At 41.1% G+C, this 22642-nt stretch overlaps 1 protein-coding gene across 1 annotated transcript; it reads left to right on the top strand.

The window, feature by feature from the left end:
- Positions 1-1838: 1838 nt before the first annotated feature.
- On the top strand, positions 1839-18880 carry pde6c (phosphodiesterase 6C, cGMP-specific, cone, alpha prime; the record flags this gene model as incomplete). Its single annotated transcript, XM_079492734.1, has 22 exons — positions 1839-2306; positions 2796-2948; positions 4586-4675; positions 5154-5294; positions 5850-5924; positions 7895-7962; positions 8374-8440; positions 8548-8595; positions 8691-8840; positions 9009-9152; positions 9778-9843; positions 10487-10642; positions 11103-11210; positions 13015-13151; positions 13988-14075; positions 15036-15136; positions 15348-15455; positions 16536-16599; positions 17307-17381; positions 17622-17705; positions 18005-18155; positions 18765-18880. 22 exons carry the CDS (start codon positions 1839-1841, stop codon positions 18800-18802), a joined length of 2580 nt encoding a protein of 859 aa, XP_079348860.1. The 3' UTR covers positions 18803-18880.
- Between the last annotated feature and the right edge of the window lie 3762 nt (positions 18881-22642).

Here is a 22642-nt window from a genome sequence, read left to right as displayed (position 1 = left end):
CACTATCCACCAAAAATAAAAACAAGGATACAATATTGATCAAAATGATCAAATGTTGAGTTTCACTAATTTATTTATAGTAAAATGAATAACAGATTAGAACATTTGGGATTTACATTGTTTTCTCTCTCCCAAACAAAAACAGAACGTATGCACAAAAACAAATTTCACCCACTGTTTTACACCTGAAAACCTGTGATGTGACAATAAAAAAAAATCTGATGTACTACATAACTAGTTACTATAAATACTTCTTGACCATAAGTATCCAATGTACATCGCTCGGGTAGGCAAAAGGGTAAAATCAGCCCTTACCGGCTTCTGACAGAAATAATGGGGAAATACGGGACGAGGCTTCCCTCCCCTACTGGGCGGGGATTTGGGCGTTGAGTTGGGCGTTGTCATCTTCTACCATGTGCTGAAAACCCATTCTGCCAGCCACCTCGTAGCATAGTGGTAATTCTGTCAGAAAGACACCTGTAGCTTCCGCGTTCGGTCGGTGCCACTCAAAGTGAGGGAAGCCTCGCCCTATAGTATGTATGTCAGAAGCAGTTTGTTTAATTGAGTGTTTGTCAGATACTTTGTTTTCATTACCTGTTCATGTGTCACTCTGTTCTATTATATGTGTGAGTAGTGAGTACGAGACTTAGTCTGCTGTCATTTCAGGTTTTTGTGTCTGTCTGCCTGCATTTGGGTCAAACTTTGAAATCCCTTGGCATAAAGTCACAGAGAGGTCCAGAGGTAACTGGGATAAGCCTCCTACTCTTCCCAGGGCACTGCGGCTATGGTGTCCCCAGGGGAGGGACATCTGGTGTGTAGAGGGACTCGCTGCCTCCATCTGCTCCTCCTCTGTGCTGGTAAGGGACCGACAAGGTGCCAGCCAGTCGCGATGTATGACCACCTTAGTATATGCACCTTTACTTAGCTCAGCCAATCAAATCATTTCCGTGGTACACAGACACACAAAGCTGGGCATACCCTCAAAGAAAAACCTTCACGGTCAAACAACTGGGTTAACCGCAGTGGAACTTTGGCCGGTATATTGTTGATAAGCATTCCATCCCTACAGTAGAAATGTACAGAACATCCCTTGTCTTGCCAGTCAGCCAGTCAACCAGACAGACACTGTTTCTGTAGCGTGAGGCAGCTTGATGTACAAGTACACCCCTTAGACATGACGGTAGTTTGTCGCAGGGACTTACCAATCCAACACTTGATGCTGAATGCCAAGCAGGGAGGGTGGCACTGGGTCCCATTTTTATAGTCGGTCTATGACCCGGCTAGGGATTGAACCCCGACCTCCCAATCTCAGGGTGGACACACAAGGCCATAAGGCCACTGAGCTGGAGTCTATTATTAACCAACCACAGTGTGGTTGGTTAATAATATAGATGAATGTACTGTCGGCTTGATTTTATGCACACGTACACTGTCCTATTTTATTTTCCATTGTTCCCTCTTCAGCACAATTTAATGATAAATGATTCTGAATACAGTCACATGCATGCATGTCCCATGTGTCTCCTCTGACATGACACTCTCTCGACCTGACAACAGACTTTCTGTCTCAGCTTTCTCTCCCAATAGAGGATTGTCCAACATTAATTACCAGGATCTGCGGGTTAAGTAGGGCTTTTAATGTCATGACGTCACATTAATTAGCGGCCACTTTGATCCTCTCAGCTGCTAAGCCAACTATTCTGCTGGCAGGAGGCTGCTGGATGGTTCGGTGATTTCTTCAGTACCACAGAAGAGGATGCACTGGTGATCAACCACCAGCGTGGTGATGCTTCTGTAAGAGGGGAGAATACGGAATAAAATACACACATCGCTTCAAAATGGCGGACAAGGATAGCGTGGAGAAATTCTTGGAGAACAACCCTCAATTCGCCAAAGAATACTTTGATAAGAAGGTACGCGCTGATGCACTGACGGCCGCTTTTGCGGCACCTCTTGAAATCAAGGATACAGCTTCCTTCAAGGATGTCTCCGCTGTCCAGGAATCCGCGATCATTTTCGACCTGGTCAAAGAGTTGATGCCCGGGGGAGTCCATGAGAAATCCCTGCATAAAGTGCTGCAGAGAATATGTGTGTTAATACAAGCCGACAGGTTCAGTTATTATTTATGCAGATCCAGAAACGGTATTCCTGAGCTCGCCTCCTGCTTGTTTGACATAACGCCAACCTCCAGTTATGATAAAAACCTGGTCAATCCCGATTCCGAAATTGTTTTCCCCACCGACATCGGTATTGTCGGCTACACTGCACACTGCAAAAAGCCACAAAACGTTCCAGATGTTACAAAGGTGAGTGGTCCATCAAGGTTGGATGTGCGCAGCGTGCGTAAAGCTGCTGTCCAAGACATTACGCACAATACGCAGGATATTCAAATTGAAATTGAGTTAATATGCGACACATTTCTTGCGTGGAAGATGAGGCAATTATACTTTAGACTTTGATATTACATAAATTGAAAGTAATTGTAATAGTTATAGGCCTCTGTGCCCCATAGAACTACTATTATTACCATGGATGGCATTGGGAACAATATTATCCGTGTACATGACATAAGAGACTGCAACAGTGGCCTTTAGACAATCATATGGGAATAGTATGCCTTAAAGGCTATACATTCTTTATGTAATTGGTTTGTTGAATATGGACAAATAATGGAAAATAGGCTATGTTAACATCTAGGAACTCCAGGGGCATTAATTTACAAATGTCAATTGTTTGTATGTGTATAGCTTATGTCTTCGGATTCATAAACACTGTCTCCTCTTTTCACATCCTAGAACTCAAAATTCAGTGATTTTGTGGACAAACAGACGGGTTACAAGACCAAAAACATGCTCACCTTCCCCATGCTGGCCGAAAAGGAATGCCTTGGAGTTGTCATGGCACTCAACAAAATAGGAGCTGAAGAGTTCAGCAAGGATGATGAGGCGGTAAGCAGATGAGAACACATGTAGTACTCGATCTCAATACTTGAGTGTTATACGCCTGGTCAAATATGACTCAACTAGAAGTGAAAGTTGCTCCCTCAAATGTGTACTTGAGGTTAAGTACTGTATACTGCATTTTATGATTATGTAGTTTGAAATAGGGCTTACCGGTAAGTAGTTATTATAAGGTACTTTGTTCCCTTCCTACAAATGTCGTGGAGTCAAAAGTGTAATATTTGTCTTTGAAATGTAGTGTAGTGCAAGTCATATCATATTTGATCCACTCAGCCCTAGTTCAACCCTTGTGTAGGCTACTATCGTCACTGAGCTTTGATTAATGAAGTATCAGCTATAATAGGCTACTATTAGCATTTGCTTTTGAAAATGGTTTGTTGCTTCCTAAATAAATACATCCTTTTTTTAACCCCATTCATTGCATGACATCACGATTCATAGTGTCTATATAAACCTTAAGCTCTGCTGTCTTGTCAGCTGTGTTAAACCTAATTTATACAAGTACAATGTTGTAACTTGTAACCAGCCACAAAGACACCTTTCGGCAAGCGACACCGTTATGGAATAGACATTAAGCTTTTTGAGTGGTGTAAACCACTCCTACAACTGGCTTTTGTGTGCAGAAAAAAATGAGCATGGTTGCTATGTTCAAAATAATTTCTGACGTAATTAAATCACACCCGGGTGAACTGGATGACCGTAGCAACCATGGTCATTTTCTCTGCACAGAAAAAGCCAGTTGTGAAATCACATCCGGGTGTGATTTCATTACGTCAGATCATAGCTGATCAGGCTACATAATACCTTACCTTATTTCATTACGTTAGACATTACGTCAGACCACAGCTGATCATGCTATATAAAACCTTACACCACTCAGTTCACACGGGTGTGATTTTTAATAGACACTTGGTGGAAGTGGTGCTAATATGTGATTTACGTTAAACGAAATCCTTCCCATATCTTAAAAAATCACACCCGTGTGAACTGAGTGGTGCAAGGTCTTATATAGTCTGATCAGCTATGTCAGTGACGTCACACACTAACCATAGCCAGCTATGTCAGTGACGTCACACACTAACCATAGCAACCATGCTCACCTGTGCACGGACACGTACACAGGTACACAAACATAGATACAGACAAAGCTGGTTGTTGGAGTGGTTTGCACCACTCAACAAAGCTGGTTGTTGGAGTGGTTTGCACCACTCAAAAATCAAAAAAAGTGATCATCGTACATCATCATACATCATCTCATTCCGGCCAATCACAATTTGCATCCTCACCTTCGTCATCAATGTTTGTGTTACGCAATGATTGTGTTTACACTATGATGTAAAATTGTCCATTCATTGTCAATGGGAATTAATAATAATAATCCTTCCATTGAATTTATTTCAATGTCTCCATAGTAAATTAACTATTTGCTCTATCTACAATAACAAGGTCCAATATTTTGAAAATCCAATGGACACTTTGGGATTCTAGAACCCACATCAGTGTAAAATGCAGTTATGCAGCTATATACATTTAAGCTATTATTGTTATCTGACCTGAAGCCCACGTGCAAAGTGTGTTGACAATGTTATTTCTGTTCCCTTTCTCTAATCTGATTTGATCATCAGCTCTTCCATAAGTACATGAACTTCGCCCAGGTGATTTCTCTGCAGCATTATACAGCTTACATGTTCAACGTGGAGACCAGAAGGAGTCAGGTAAATCATTTATAACAGTGTTTCCCAAACAATGAGAAAAATAAATAAATAATAATAATACTAGATTGTTTTTATACAGTTTTTCAAAAGAATAAAAAAGGACATCTAGCAAAGCTTGAGTTTACATTTGGCCCCCAGCATCTCACCAAATGCACATCATCATCCACAATTTCAGGGCTGTCCTCGACTAAAGAAATTCTTAGTTAACTAATATAATTGATCGACTAATCAATTACTTTATTTAATTGATAAATCTGTGACATTGGGTTTTCTGCATACAATCATACAGAGACCAGCCTTTTTGGGTCGGTGAAGTTTGAGAAGTGAACATTACAATGTTGATTTCACTGGGCTATAGACTCAAAGACCAAACCGAACCATTAATAGACGGGGAGGGGACAGCAGATGTACACAATTCTATGAAAAAGATCAAATCATTTGACATTGATGACTCATGTTCCCCGCTTGCTTTGACCAGGTGCTGCTGTGGTCCGCTAGCAAGTGTTTTGAAGAGTTGACGGATATTGAGAGACAGTTCCACAAAGCGCTCTACACGGTCAGAATCTACCTCAACTGTGAGAGGTACTCAGTGGGCCTCCTGGACATGACCAAAGAGAAGGTAGATTTTGCTGAATATACTGTGTGGCCTTTGAGGAATCGAGGGTTGCATTAGCTTAAAGCTGCTATCCCAAACGTATTTGAATGAATCAATCATTATTTAAAGGATTTATATTTTAATCGTACTAAACCGCTGCTTGATCTACTCAGGAACAATACAAACAGGCACCTGTTTGTATTGTTAGTATTGTCTGAAACGTATAAGGGCAATCAACCTTTGACCAAGCAGGGATGCCTTGTTTCACAATATGTTCAAACTTTGGTACGAGACCCGGGTTTGAATCCTGGGTTGGACATAAAAGTTATGGATTGCAGCTTTCAATAGATTTTAAACAATGGCTATGGAACGAAAAGTTAATGCAAAGGATTTGGAGGAACAACAGAATAATATAGTCTTAGTGAGTTTGCATATTGGTGTCCATGCATGTCCCTGTCTGTCTTATTAGGACCACATAGAAATAAGTCAGACTTTTTGCCAAGTTTTACCGGTATATATAATCCAATGCATGTACAAGTGCTTAACATTTTTGTTATGTTAATTGTTTGTTAACTCCAGGAATTCTATGATGAGTGGCCAGTAAAACTGGGAGATGTGGAGCCTTACAAGGGGCCAAAGACCCCAGATGGCAGGGTAAGAAGCTTCCAATCATATCTGTCACATTCCCCAAATTCTTATAATACCTCCTCCTAAGTTTAGTGATCCATCCTTGAGGCTTTGTTGTCCAGTACAAATGTGCTCTGTCTTGTCATGAAAATGCACAGTATGCAATCAGTGCGGGGAACTTTGGATAAAAATGTCCAACTAATGGCAAGTCATGGCATGTAACATCATCCTGAGTGCCTTTGTTATCTATACAATGAGATGTTATGTCTCTTCAATAGATCAATCTTCATATGACCCCCGCGCTCTGACTGTAGGTGCGCCACCCGATTTACAACATATCAGGATCAAGGAGATGGGTCGCACACACCAAGACTGTATTTCAAACCATGACAAACGTTTCGGCTATCCAGCCTTCATCAGCGTCTCTTCCATGTCTCTTCAATAGCAATCTGGGTTAAAAAAAAAGAAGGAGGGAAAGGCAGAAAGGGGGTGCCTCTGAGGCACCACTTTCACTTTTTTGTAGAAACAGGAACTTGGTTTGGCTCCTCCTCTTTCTTAGTCCACTTCCTCCCAGGGCAGTGGTGCTCTCTTGAAAGATTACTTCAATAGTAGATCAATCACAGCTCATGCTGCTATGTGCATGACATCACAAAACAGAACCATGCACCTCTGTCCATGAAAGTCTGAAAGGCCCTGGTGAAGCAAAAGTGCAAATAATAATGTGAAAGTTGGGTTGAAGATATTTAAAAATAAAACAAAGTTATCCACAGAACTCCGGATTGTGATTTTTGTAGCTTTGTTCACAAACTGCACACAGTAGCTTACTATCAACAGTTAAGGTCGACCACACTGTTGTTCTCTATGTCAGACTCTATATAATTGTCTCCACCAGGCCGAAGGCATGGGGAGAGATTATGTTTTGCACTCCGTCCGTGTGTGTGTCCGTCCGTCCGTCCTTCCTTCCGTCCGTCCGTTACCAGCTAATCTCCGCCACCGTTGGTCCGATCCATGCCAAACTTTGCACACACACTCCCTGGATGCCAACGACGAACCTCTGCCCCAAATATTCTTCAACGGCCTGTTATAGCGCCACCATGAGGCCGATTTAGGCAAAACACATTTCTGTAGATTACTCGTACACATTTTATCCATACATCACACAATTCGGTATACACTATCTCCATAGTCATGTGATCAACACGGATCTGCACCATTTTCCATCTTCCATCCTGATTGGCTAATATTGGCTTCCAAAACTCACATGATTGGTCCGTTTCGAACAAAATGCCACAAATCACAAACACAGTGCAATTTCCGTGAAATTATACACGCACATTTCCACTAGGCAGAGGACGACATGCCACTCATTCTTTTTCCAAATCAGCCTCATGGTGGCGCTATAACAGGCCAATTTCTGTTTTTAGCTATAACTGCATCAATCTGTATACAACTTATGTATGAGTCCATGGAAAAACATTGTCCCTGCATCCCTCCACATCTGCCGGTTATAGCGCCACCATGAGGCCGATTTCTGCTAAACACATTGCTTATGTTAGTCGCACAGATTTCATCCAAATCTCACGCAAATCGGTACACATGATCTCTGTAGTCATGTGATCAAGACGAGTCTGTTGTATTTCTCAGATTCTACACTGATTGGCTAACATTGCCTTCCAAAGTTTTCAGGAGTGGCCCGTTTCGTTCAAAATGCTGCACATGTCCTGCTCATCCAGAATTCTAGCCTCAGAGATGCTCTGAGTGATCTGGCTCTGCATTTCCTCAACAAAATGAAGAAAATTGTTGTAAAAAACAAACAAACAAAAAAACATGATTATATTACTCCTAAACATTTTGCCAAACATCTCACACAGTCCTATCCTCCTGGTGGAGACCTGTGCCCAGAAGGGCACTTTTTCTAGTTATTTTTCTTTTGAGGAGTTTGGAGCTAATTACTTGTTTACCAGGAGCTTAAGCTAATAGGACGTCCTTTTTTGCAGGAAGTAATCTTTTATAAGATTATTGACTACCTCCTGGAAGGCGAGAAAGAAGAAATCAAAGTCATACCGTGAGTAAAATCCAAGTCAGGGACTTGTGTAGTGCAGCCCTTGTGGCGAAGGAAAACAGATGTACTGTAGGCCTATGTTGAAATGTTGAAATTATCACTACTCTGTATAACATTTATTTACTGGTCCAGCTGTGGCCATTGTAATGGATGCATTACTCAGTCTCATTTAAGTTGCGTCTAGAATTTACAACTGAAATAATTTAACAACAAATTATACTGACTCTCAAAACTTGAATTCATTTCCAGCATTGTTCAAAAAAATGGTGCAAGTCACTTCTGTCTGTCTGTCTGTCTGTCTGTCTGTCTGTCTGTCTGTCTGTCTGTCTGTCTGTCTGTCTGTCTGTCTGTCTGTCTGTCTGTCTGTCTGTCTGTCTGTCTGTCTGTCTCTCTCTCTCTGTCTCTCTCTCTCAGTAATCCTCCTGTAGATCACTGGGCTCTGGTCAGTGGACTGCCAACCTATGTGTCAGAGAATGCCTTTGTAAGTCTGACATGGCCGCTGATGGGCCATTCTCAATCAGTATAACAAACTATTTACAAAGCAGTGAAATGTAACATTATGTGATGTATTCTTACCTCTGCTTGCAGATTTGTAACATGATGAACGTGGCCGCAGATGAATACTTCGCCTTCCAGGTGAGGAGAGGTTTATATCGTTCTTGTGCAGGCTATTTGACAGACACGCCCCATAACCTTGAGTTCAACACATTCTCTGTTCAATTGCATTTCAGAAAGTTGCAGTGGATGACAGTGGCTTTATTATCAAGAATGTCTTGTCCCTGCCCATATGCAACAAGAAGGAAGAAATTGTGGGCATTGCCACGTTCTTCAACAGGAAAGACGGAAGACCATTTGATGAGCACGACGAACAGATCACTGAGGTCATACTCCTTGTGCATTGTCGTTTTCTCTGGCAAAATGTTTTCTCTCTTTATCTCCCTGTAATATTTCAATCAGGCAGGCAGTCAGCGATTAAGCGAACAATGTAGTCCAGTTTTCCTATTCATTATACATGACACCTCCTTCTTTCATTTATTGTTATCTTGCAGTCCCTGACCCAGTTCCTGGGCTGGTCTGTACTGAACTGTGACACCTATGACAAGCTGAACCGCATGGAGTGGAGGAAAGACATTGCCCAGGAGATGCTCCTGACACAGGCCAGATGCACCCCGGCTGAGATGCAGACCATCATGGTCAGTTGGTGTTGGAACTTTAGATCAGGGTTTCTTCAGCATTCTAAACTGTACCAAAATTACATATTTAAATTACATAAGAACTAACACTTTGGCTACTTGACATCTGATTAAGTGGTCACAGCGTTTTATGGTATTGATGAAGGAGTTATGGTAGTTATATTATTTTGCTATATATTCTTTTGCTGTTGCATATCTTGTTAAATATGCCTACCATACTGAAATGTGGCTAGCTAAGTGCTTAATGAACCATCTAATAGTGACTTGGTATGACTAATATATATTTGACAGCTAGTGTTTAAGATCAGTGAGTTCATCATCACGAAGATGATTAAAATGCATTATATATTTGGGACAATATTTGTTTTAATCCAATAATGTGAAATAAATAATTGGTTAATACTAGGTTGCTAACTGGACAGATAATATGAAGTGTTGTAATTATGTGTAGCATGTGAAAACATATTTTGCACTTTTACATGAATGTTTTAGGTTACTCCAGATAGGAGAGTGCCCATGTAAACGTTTCAGCATAAATGTCATTATGAATACTTACTGTAAATCGCTCTGGATTAAGAGCGTCTGCTAAATGCCTAAATTGTAAATAGTTTCTGTTTTGCATCAGAATACCAAACAGAAGTTTGATGCAGAACCGGAAGACTGTGACCAGAAGGAGATGTATAAGCTCTTGGTATGTTTCACCTGTTTCATACATGTTTTGGGTTGGGAGTAAATAATGCTTTATTATTTCAAAAAGATTTTCAAAAATCGGTGGAAAAATAAATAAAACATTCAGAAAGAAAATCAAACATTTTTTTAAATAATTTCTATTAAAGTAAATAATATATCTACAAGTTCACAACACATCGCATCATCACTATATGTTGTGAGCTTGTAGGTTTATTCCTAATGGAGTTTTTGTTTGAGTGTCAGTTTGAGTCCCAGGGAGACACTATCTTGCGCCACCCCTTACCCCTAAACTTATTTGCCATTTTTTACTATTTTGAAAAACATTTTAAAATAGTTCAACTAGCCCGATCTACATTGACACAATTATGAACTTATAGATCGGCTATTTGAACTATTTTAAAAGGTTTTTCAAAATAGTAAAAAAAAATGGCAAATGCGGCCTTATGCCCTAACCGGGACAAAGAGGATAAGTAAGTAAAGTAAGTAAAAATGGCTAAAATGGGTGGCGCAAGATAGTGCTCTATATCTTTTGGGTCTCAGGACTTTAATAGAGACACAATTTCATGGTATTTTTTGAATGAAACCTTCATGAGTATAATATGACTGACTCATGTTTTGATTGATTGTGTTGTGTTTTTCTCCAGAGATCCACCATCCCTCCAGCGAATAATGTCCATGGGGAAGATATATACAACTTCGGATTCAGTGACTTCCCCAGCTCAGAGACTGACCTCATCAAGACCGGCATACGCATTTTCTTCGAGCTCAACGTCATCGAGAAATTCAAAGTCCCAGCAGAGGTACAATATTTCAGTCAGTCAGTCAGTCAGTCAAATCCATCATTCAAACTAAGTCAGTCAGTCCATTGGTCAATTCAGCTCAATACAGAAGCCCAAGCATCAATGTAGATATTGCTTGTTACCACAATCGCTGAAGAATCTCTTTTACTTTGAAGAACTGATGAATGACCAATGCGAACACATCTACTTGGTCTCACTCTGCTTTACTCTCTTTTTCCCTTTCTCCTTTTCCACCTGGATATGTGTCCCATATGTCTTTGTCTCACTGTCCCCCCCCCCCCCCCCACCCCTTTACAATCTGTCTCACTGTCCCCCCCACCCCTTTACAATCTGTCTCACTGTCCCCCCCCCCCCCCCCACCCCTTTACAATCTCCTCCGTTTCCCTCTTCTCTTTCCACTCTCTTCCTTTTACGTACCTTCCTCTGTCCTTTGTCTCTTTTCCCTGTTTCTCGCTCTCAGACTTTGGTCAAGTGGATGTACACAGTTCGGAAGGGCTACCGTGACATCACCTACCACAACTGGAGGCATGGCTTCAACGTTGGCCACACCATGTTCTGTCTACTACAGGTATGACTTCACAGCAATCATTTGTCATTTCATTGTCATTTAAATCAGTTAATTCATTGCACGATTACATAGTCCTGGATTTGATCCCTGTTTCCAAACCATTGTTGGATGTTGTCTAGCTCTCATTTGTCGTAAGCCTTCCAGCACCATCCTATGTACATGGCATTAGACATGGACATTGGGCCATGGACATAGTCTATGGGCCCTATTTAGACAATCTATGGCACATGGTCTAAAATGCCAGACTCGCAAGTCAGTGTAAGTGACAGTAACAGTGGAGAGTTAAAAACAGAACAAAACAAAACAAACTGCAATGCAGAACCAATTGGCCACTGCTGGTCATTGGAGCGATGTGTCATCGTGACCGCCATATTTTGTATACCTCTTAATCACGTTTTTTTGCTCCCGATCCGATTCCGATCATGTGATTTTGATTATCTGCCAATACCAATTTTCCCCGATCCGATATTTATATTTTTATAGAACATGTTATCACAATAGTACAATATCCAAAATCACAGACAATATCCAGTATGGATATAATATCAATACTAGGGATGTCCTGATCACGTGTTTTTGCTCCCAATCCGATTCCGAGCATTTGAAAATGACGCGATCTGCCCCGATTTCCGATCACATCGGGACAATCCTACTCCTAATGCCTGTATGTCCCATGTATGTCTATTTTTTAATGATTTTTTTTGTGGCTTTCACCTTTTATTTTATGGAGGGACAGACAGTAGGCTGACAGGAAATGGGGAGAGAGATGGGGGGGAAGACATGCAGTAAAGGCCGTCGGGATCGGGAGTCGAACCCGCGGCACACTGCCAGGCTGGATTACCAGCCAAGGTGCCTGGACCACTGAGCCACCATGGCCCAGGCCTGTCCCATGTATGTCTATTGAAACAGGAGGTCTCTCCACTATTAAAATCATCAACAACTCGCTGAATTCTCAACGGAATTTCACATGGTTTCGGTTTATTGCAAATGACCGACATTGGTTTTCACATCAAAACACCTTATCTTACAGTACCGTAGTAACCGTAATGGTTATAAAACTGATTTATTTATTTATTAATTTATAACTCAGGCAAATGTTCTGTTACAGCATTGATCAGCGGCACAGTATTTATGTCTATGAGCACCAGTCTGGTGTTTTAATTGGACTTGAATTGTAAAATCCTGTGTGCATATTAAGACCTCTGTAATATTGAGCTGCAAGCTCCTCTTGCATAGTCTGATTTGTCCCGCGGCTTATCTCAAAGGCGTGTTCGTTAATCTGCCTCATCTTCTCCATCTAACTGAGAGCAGGTGATTCTAACAAGATGATCTGAGCTTCTGCCTGAATTCTCAGCTTCAGGGTATTTTGTTAGTGGGTGTTTCTAACAATCTGTCTCATGCAGGAAGCGATATGCAAACAACTTCTTCAGAAGACGATATATATTATGTCAAAACGTGAATCAATAACGCTTTGATTTGGAGCTGTTGAAAAGTCTCAGTATACAGACCTATATATATATTTATCCTTCCATGATCCACTGTCCTGCACATGCCGTACAACGGATGTGCCAGTTTTACGTTTTTCTTGCTGTCTGGGTTGGTGCCTTGACAACATAATAGCAATGTCCCAGGTTTGATTCCAGCTGGAATGCCCTCAGTTTCCCCTCAGTCTATCTACACAGCGTCCTGTCTAATAAATCAAAACACTCCATTGACACACACCCTTAGGCCTAAAACTAAACGCCTCTCTCTCTCTCTCTCTCTCTCTCTCTCTCTCTCTCTCTCTCTCCATCTTTTTCCATAGACAGGGAAGTTGAGGAGGTATTTCTCAGATTTGGATGCGTTTGCCATGGTGGCCGCTGCATTCTGCCATGATATTGACCACAGAGGAACTAACAACCTCTACCAGACAAAGCAAGTTCAAACTCTCTTTGCCTGTGTGTGTGTGTGTGTGTGTGTGTGTGTGTGTGTGTGTGTGTGTGTGTGTGTGTGTGTGTGTGTGTGTGTGTGTGTGTGTGTGTGTGTGTGTGTGTGTGTGTGTGTGTGTGTGTGTGTGTGTGTGTGTGTGTGTGTGTGTGTGTGTGTGTGTGTGTGTGTGTGTGTGTGTGTGTGTGTGTGTGTGTGTGTGTGTGTGTTACATAGATCATAATGCCTTGTGGCTTTCCATAATAGTGTTTGCCTGTAATGCTGTCTGTTGTTGAATGCAGATTTAGACACATGATCCAGGCACAAAATGTATTCATTATTTAAGAGTTTTTAACTAGAAACGGTCACACATTCTGTTCTCTCTGGCCAGATATTTAAATGTTCTGTTTCAATGTCAAGGTTGTGGTCACTATCCCTGGCCTGTATCTAGAATACACCCTTAATGACATGCTTACTAATGTTACTCCACTCATTGACGGGGCGGCTGGGGCTCAGGAGGTAGAGCAGGTCGTCCAATGATCCATGGGTCGGCGGTTATGTCGAAGTGTCCTTGGGCAAGACACTGAACCCCACCTTGCCTCCAGTGGTTGCCACCATTGGTGTGTGAATGTGGGAAGTGAGGACGCTGGCGTTGACTGTTCGCCGCTTCACCTCCCAATGTATGAATGAATGAACCATTGTAAAGCGCTTTGAGCACTTGGAAAAGCGCTATAAAAATGCAATTCATTATTTGTATTCCTGGTCAAGCATTCCACATTAGCACTTTCATTTGTGGTGTTATGCATGTTTCCAATATTATATCTTATCCTCATCCCATCTGTTTCGGTCTCTCTTGTGTTTCCATTATTTAGGAGTGGGTCTCCTCTTGCCAAACTTCACGGTAGCTCCATCATGGAGAGACACCATTTGGAATTCAGCAAGACAATCCAGGCTGATGAGGTACAATTAACAAAATGCGCTAATCATTAGAACATCCAAAGTGTTACAAATAGCACATTCAAACACACATCAGGGTCTTTTGTGACTACGGTCTCAAAAGCACTTGAGCACAGGACAAGTACAGGTAATATTCTACTGGCCCAAAGGTCATGTTAACTTGCAAAAAAGGCGAGTGTGCTTGTGTACTTAGTACAAACTACATGTACAGTAAGGTTCCCTCACCTCTGCTAGTTTATACTTTACTCTTTAAAGCAATGTTGAACCCTGGATAGTATATAGTGTAGCTACCTGGGCCATAAAACGCAAATATAACGCAATAAACATATTGCACATCCAAACCACGCTCATCCAAAATGTTAAAAAGAAAAAGAAAAACACTAAATAAATCAACTGAAAAGTGACACAGGTTACATTTGTGATGAGGTAGGCCTAAAGTTAAAATGTTTGCTGCTAATCGCTTTCCTCAAATTGTTAGGGCACAATTTATAATAGAAACATTGAAACTGGAATAGCTTTTAGTTTTCAGAAGAAGAAGATATTTTGCATTTTAAGATTACAGATGAATAGTGTGTTCATCCTTCTACATGTAAACTCTGCCGCCTTACGCCGAACTCCACTGCAGCCATCGGGCATCCGTCAGTGCCGCGTCATGGTCAACGCAAGGAATGTTACATTTGTATTTAATCAATGAAGGGTGCTCCACTGCCGACGGTTGCGTTTGGCGTCACCCATTCGCCCCGGTTAATTTTTTTGACGCTGTCCTAACGCAACACAACAAACTATTTCAAAATGTTTTTCAAAATAGTAAAACATGGTGAAACAGTTTAGGGATGAGGGCCCATTATGATTAGTGGAGGCAAACATTTGCTTGCCAAATGATTTGAAGGTGACTGTCAGGAGAGTTACTGTACATACACACAACCAAAGAAACAATGTCAAAGCCTTTATTTTGTCTTCCAGAGCCTGAACATCTTCAGCCAGCTCCAGAAGCGCCAGTTTGAGACCGTTCAACACTTGTTCGACGTTTGCATCATTGCCACTGATCTAGCTCTTTACTTTAAGTGAGTTTACGTTAAACCTGTCAATTTCTACACTGACACCTTTGATAATAACCACTTCCCCTGTGGGACTGCACTGCCACACTGATTTGAATCAGCTGATTGCTAGCTGTGAGCGTAATAATAATTTAGCTGCAAGAGGCAGCAAATCCCACTAATGTGCAACTGGCTACTGATGGGTTGCTTATCTGTTTGTTTTTTTGTCCACACTCAGGAAAAGAACCATGTTCCAGAACATTGTGAATGCCACAGAGCCTATGACCGACGAGAAAGCGCAAACTGATTACATTGCCAACAACCCCACCAGAAAGGAAATTATTATGTATGTATCACAAAAAAACAACAAAAAATAAATTTTAAATGCCAATAGTGGTGGTCTACAATGTTTATCTTATTGACTATCACTCGTATAGGATAGGTACTCAACATTACTGCTGACCATTTCCCAAGCATCCATGATCTTTGAGGAAGCCAGTATTTTCCATTAATTTCAGTACATAATCAAAATCAACTCACAGGGAGTTGAGATATAATAGATAATCAAACACAGTTACATTGTGGAGTTGTATCAGTTCAGTATCATGTTATCACTTGTATTTTAATGTATTTTAAGCAGGGATTGACTTGGAAAGTTTAGCCAAAAATGTTAGAAAATATAAATTTACAAACTCAATTTGTTGACTTATGGACAGTTTTATGCATTTATAATGTGTACACATAATGCATATTATAATTAAATGAAAATAAACATATGGCAACTGAAACCTTTAGATTAAAGTAAATTAAAGGGGGTGTAAGTGTGTTTTTTCTTCTTTTTTTTTCCAAAACTAAAAACTGTTTTTAGTAATCATTGCTATAGTAATACTAATCATTGCTATATAGTGTGTTTGTTCAGTTAGATGGGTCCCCCATTTCTCCAGCTCTTCAGTAAGCTAAACAGAAAATAAATGTACCGGTGGGCAGGGTGTAGAGTAGGAGATTAGCGACACGCTTTGATCTCGCCGCAAAGCGGGTGCCTATGGGCTATACGCTATAGTTCCAAACATTGCTCCTATGGCTGGAACTATCCCATTGAGATAGAATGAGCACTTCTGCATTCCATTGTTACAATGGGAGTCAACGCTAGTGTCGCCACTCTCTTACTATATTATTCTGCCGGTGGGTTACCAATTTTATCCAATCAGGAGATAGAACCTCACGACAATAACGTATCAGCAAAATATTTATCCTGTTCCACTTTTGTCAGATTATTCCAATGTTGCCTTCTTATCATTGTCACTTCAAATTTCACCATACCACATCCATACACCATTTCAAAAGAGCTGAAACCTTCAGTTTCTTCGTTTGTGTCTGCAAATGTCTTCTTAATTTTTGTCTCACTCTTCACCCTTCTCTCTTGCAGGGCCATGATGATGACAGGCTGTGACTTATCAGCCATCTGCAAGCCTTGGGAGGTACAGAGCAAGGTGGGTGCCATTCACAGCCTTTAAAGATACAGGGAATTACACTAGGAAATTACACCAGGAGCATGGTTAAAAGATAATAGTAAGTGGACAAATAGTTGACTGGTTACTGTATGTGCCACCTGTATAGGTGCCTTGTTCACAATACAATAATACACAATAGTATTGATGTGCTGAGTTTTAGCTGGTTGAAATGTCACTTCCAAGGTAATACAAAGTAAATCAATGCCAGATTTAGTAGAGAACCTAGCTAGACACGGCCAAAGCATTTCTGTGGGTCCCCAGCCTAAAACGTTGAGAACTCCTGAGCTAGACCACCGAATGTTGATGTTTTGACCATTATTGTTTTGTTTTTTTAAGAAAAAGGGGGGGGAAAGAGACATGCAAAATCATTAAATATATTTGAAAAACTTGAGATGAGAAAGATTACATTGATTACAGATTAAGTGTATATTTCAATATATGAAAAGAAGAAGTAACTTTAATGAATCAACGAACAAGCAAATAAGTCGAAAAATGGTAAATAATGGTAATATATTGGCCAAACCAGTTGTAGCGGTTTGTTAGGGTAAGTGCCGGCCGCCGGGGGTGCCAGTCAGAGTCAAAGTCTGACAAAAATGGTTAAATAATAATAGTATAGGTCAGACTCTAATAAAAAAATCCCTAGTATTTCCTTTTTTAAGCATTCCGTCTGCATTTCTCTCTCTCAGGTGGCTCTGATGGTAGCTGCTGAGTTCTGGGAACAGGGTGACTTGGAGAGGTCCGTCCTAGACCAACAACCCATTGTAAGTGCCATCCTCCACATTTACTTCTCTTCTTGCCTTTTTCTGTTGTCTTAATTCTCATCTGTTTTTTGGGCCTTTTTTATCAGCCTTTCCTCTGTGCTAAGCACACATCTTTTCATAATTATTATACTATATCATGATTACATTTCAAAATTGAAATGTTTTGTGTGTGTGTGTGTGTCCCACTCTCTCTCCCTCTCCCTCCCACCCTCTCTCTCATTTCAACTTTTCAACTCTTAGCCTATGATGGACAGAAATTGTTCTGAGCAGCTACCCAAGATGCAGTGCGGGTTCATTGATTTTGTGTGCTCATTTGTATACAAGGTAACTGTACAAGTCATCTGTCTCTGTGTGGTACCAGTAGATATACTGAGTATACTAAAATACATTTGTAAACCACCACTTAACCACTTAAACCATATTTACTTAGTTGACTGGGGTCAGGTCTCTTTTTTTTAATCTCAACATCAAATCTCTCCGGCAAAACTAGTTGATCTATAAGCTCACAATGTGTCACAGCTTATCACAATACATTATTGCAAAAAATAATACATTTATTCAAACTTTTGTATTCAAACAGCTTCATTAAAATGTCGACACTATGTGTCGTCGTCTTCTGTCAGGAGTTTTCCAGGTTCCACAAGGAGATCCAGCCCATGTTTGATGGTCTGAACCACAACAGATCACAATGGAATGCGCAGGCTGAGGTATACACTGCCAAGATGAAGGCCATAGAGGACGAGAAGAAGAAACTGGAGGGTGGTGGTGAAGAAGGTAATGGACCTGGAGAGATGGATGGGTGGGTGGGTGGATGAGCGGGTTGAAGGATGGCTTGATAGATGCTTGGGTAGGTTGGAGGATGGATGGATGGATGGATGGATGGATGGGTGGGTGGATGGATGGATGGATGGATGGGTGGGTGGGTGGAGGGATGGATGGATGGATGGATGGATGGATGGGTGGGTGGGTGGATGGAGGGATGGATGGATGGATGGATGGATGGATGGATGGATGGATGGATGGATGGATGGATGGATGGATGGATGGATGGATGGATGGGTGGGTGGGTGTGGATGGATGGGTGGATGGATGGGTGGATGGATGGATGGATGGATGGATGGATGGATGGATAATAGATAACAAATGTTACATTTCTCAGTTCCTCTTCCATGGTGCGAACCGTCAACCGTGTAATACTAACCAATAATCTGTGTGTGTGTGTGTGTGTGTGTGTGTGTGTGTGTGTGTGTGTGTGTGTGTGTGTGTGTGTGTGTGTGTGTGTGTGTGTGTGTGTGTGTGTGTGTGTGTGTGTGTGTGTGTGTGTGTGTGTGTGTGTGTGTGTGTGTGTGTGTGTGTGTGTGTGTGTGTGTGTGTGTTTAACAGACGGTGGAGGGAAGTCCAAGACCTGCACTATCTGCTAAGCTGCATTTTGTTGGGCCCAGTGAAACGGTGTGATGATCTCCCTTGGTTGGGACTAATCTATGGCTAGGCTATATGTGTCTAGTCTGGTCCGCTTTGTTTTTAGTAGATCTGAACTGGACTAGATCATCTAGCTTGGTCGTGTCTGGTCTGTGTGGATCTAGTCTAGGCTGTTTCAGTCTGCTCAGATGCTTGGTCCATCAAGGTGCAACTGAGTTAGTTCTGGTTCTATACTCTAGTTCTGGTTCTGTACTCTAGTGTAGTGTGAAGTTGTGAACCACTGGTTCTCCAACTTTTTAATTTCAAGCATCCCATAACTCTGAGAATAGACCAAATGGGACCCTTATGAGCACATTGGGTTCCATTTGTACAGTCTCAGAGTTACAGTCTCAGGTTAAGAAAACCCTGAGGGTCCCTGGACCCCACTTTGAGAACCACTGGACTGTAAACCTTCCAGTCCAGTCCAGTCCATTCCAGTCCAGTCTGCAGTGAGTCAACCATACCCATGTCCACAGGATGTGTCAGCTGCTGCATGTCCTTTATGGAACTGTCAACTGTCCATTCTTACTTTTTTACACATTTGTAAAGCATTTCACATAATCGCTCTGTATTCAATCCCGCTACACAAAGTGGTTTGATTGGTTTTATGTATTTTCAACGTGAGAGAATTATACATCACAAAACAACTACTTGGATTTAAAATGTAGGCTAAATGTTTTAGCAAAGAACGCACGCCAGAATAATGTGATATATCGGTCAGGATATATCTGCCAAAAGGATTATTTTCAGACAGCTTTCCTGATTGGCAGTACTGTATTATTATAGTATTGTAGCTTGCACAATGCACTTAGCTGACTGTCAGTATTTGGCAACCATTAGGTCCCTCAAGTTTAGTTGAGGGAGGGGAAAAACCATGCAAATCATTACAACATTGAACGTTTTGAGGTTGGTTGAAGGTATCATTTTGATTACCAGTTACTGTAAAGTAGTATGGCTAATGCTGGAAAAAATGTGTGCTGGAAAACTAATTGATTTTTTTTTGTTGCTGAGATATTTTTGGATGTTTCAATTATATTTTAACTCAAACTCAGGAATGGAAAGGACAAATGCAGATGAATGCTGTAAATCTACTTGAAGTTAGATAATTATCATGTGGTTACATCATTTGATAGGTTCTTACAAATTGTCTCCTATTGTATTGTAAGTGAAAACTACAATGCTCAGTCAACATGGCACAATGTATAGAATAGGAATTGTAAGAGCCATTTGAGGGCAATATATGCAATATACAGTATAATATATAAATACATATATTTTTTGACTCTTTTTCTGAAAACCTATTTTGTACTATGTCTTTAATGGGTGAGAAAACTGGAGACCGGGGTTAAAGGCCAAACCGCACCAATGATCGCCATGCAACTCCTTGCAACATGCAACTACTTGCAACCATTATTCCCAATGGCAGTTGCATGGAGTTGCATTGGTGCGGTTGACCTTAAAACTGTTTTGTTGCAAGGAGTTGCAACTAGTTGCATTGGTGTGGTTTGGGCTTTAAGAGAAGCAAAGATTACAGTTATTTTCCACTGTCACAGATTAACAGTCTGTGTATTTATTGATGTATTTATTGTGAGCATCACTAAACGGCTGTTTACAGCTGATGTACAGTAACAATTTCAACATGTATATACGGTACCAATGTTTAGAACAAACCTCAATTATTTAATAATCAGAAGAAAGTCAAGTGCTTGAGTGACTTCACAATCACAATTGTACAATGTAGATTATGTATGCATTTCAACTTTATGCGTGAAATGCAAACCTACTGAAATGTAAACCAAAGAAAATGGCTTGCTGTGAGGAGACAGGTCTCGCTGCCAGTCAGACAAAGTACAGCTACACGTTCTCTAATAAGATTGAATGGGATTGGAGATTGATTGTGAGCCAGACTGTCTGTGTGATCCACACAGCTTTACACTTTAAATACCCTTCTTACAGAGAAGATCAGGACGGGCGACCAAAGCCTTATCATATCTGTGTGAGGGTTGACATCTCTGAGTATTTGCTTTGTGGCAGCGAAACCTTATGCCATCATATCCTGTGGCACGATACAGACCAAAGTTCTTGGTTTCTTTGTTTGATTACAGTTTGTTTGAGGATGGATAAGCCATTGAACGGTCAGCTGAAACACACACACACACACACACACACATGTGACCCAATCCTCCTAAAATGGACTTTGTTAATGAGTTCTGAATAGTATTTTTCAATGACAATCTTCGTTCGTACCACACAACAACCTACTGACCCGCCTCCGCCTGTGATTCCTGAGACTATTTTAGGAACATCCCTCTCAGGGTGAGCGTTTTACTCAGGAAAGAGACACAAGACTTCCTGCTTTGTCTTATGCAACGTCCTTTCTTCAAAGCACGGTCAATCAAGACTGGAGTCTAATCCCATCAGTGTCACTACCCAGAGACTCTTTTCTCAGAACTGTCCCCTATAGGGGAGGAACTTTTTTGCTCACTGGAGGCTGAACAAACACCTGTGGGGCTGAAACCAGGGTCAGATTTGGGAAACAAAAGATCGTTCTTCTGGCTCGGTTGGTGTTGGGCTTATATTTAGCTTAAATAATAATAGACACATATTATTTGGCTTCATATGAAATTACCTCTTATTTATGTAATGTATGTGGTATGACATGTAATATGACTAAACTAATAAATAAATGTGTGTAAGGATTAGGGCATCTCAAAAGGCTTTTTTTTATGTTTATGTTTTTTACACTAAATTAAGTTCTCTCATGGGTGTCTAACATTTGATACACCATGCGCACACACGCATACTGCACAAAAATGTACAGTGGCAAATACACCAACATAAAATCACAAAATATTCAACCGCCTCAGAGTTAAATGAACAACTGACATTCTACTGTGCAGTGGAGGCAGAGTGAATGAACTTCAGGGACCTTGAGGCATGCCTGTGTAACCGTGTCATATTCCGTGCACGGGGTCTAAGAGGCTGTAAAGCAGGATGAGTAAAAGAGGATTGGTTCTGATCCCTGGTCAGTGCAGTGAGGGTGTCTGGCCCTCAGCAGCCCATGACCTGCACGCAACATGCACAGTGAGGGTGTCTGGCCCTCAGCAGCCCATGACCTGCACGCAACATGCACAGTGCATGCTGTATGTAGACTGTGAAAAATTGTGTTCATTCATTAACTGAGAGTATACAAAATGTAACCAAATGGACCCTTACGGATGAAAAGAGGATGTTACATTTCAGATTTTACAGTGGAAATAGCTTGCATCAGATCAGTACTTCTTTTGGCGCCTCAAATTAAACAATGATTTGGACACATGTAGTTCCTTTTGGGGGATTTACTCAAGTAACTGTTTTGGGAGATCTTTACTACTTTATGTTCTGAAAATGCAGCCATGTTTTACGCTAGAGATAGAGAGAAAAGGAAGGGAGAGCCAGAAGAAGGGCGGAAGAGAGAGAAAGAAAGAGAGATGCAGAGAAAGAGAGCAAGCGAGAGAAATAGACCTGCCCTGGGACTGTAATCCAACTATGCACGCACTTTCATGGCTGCTGGCCAAAGTCAGGGGCCAGGGCAGTGAGGGCACAGCTCCAACCTGTCCATTTCACCTCATGTTAATCCCTTGATGTTTTCTTCACTGTGTCCAGTGCTGTCCATACCTCTATTATGTCCAGGGAACTAATTGAGTTAGATTCTAACTCAATTAGTATTGTTAAGGTGTTTAAAAGGAAGGGAGAGTGGGAGACATCCTGGGCAGCATCAATACTGAAACGTAATTAGTGATGTTACACAACTACGTTTATTG

Source organism: Electrona antarctica, assembly GCF_951216825.1.
Source record: "Electrona antarctica genome assembly, chromosome: 22".
Taxonomy (NCBI): Eukaryota; Metazoa; Chordata; class Actinopteri; order Myctophiformes; family Myctophidae; genus Electrona; species Electrona antarctica.
Note: the sequence above shows the minus strand (reverse complement) of the source record. Positions and strands in the feature narration are given on the sequence as shown.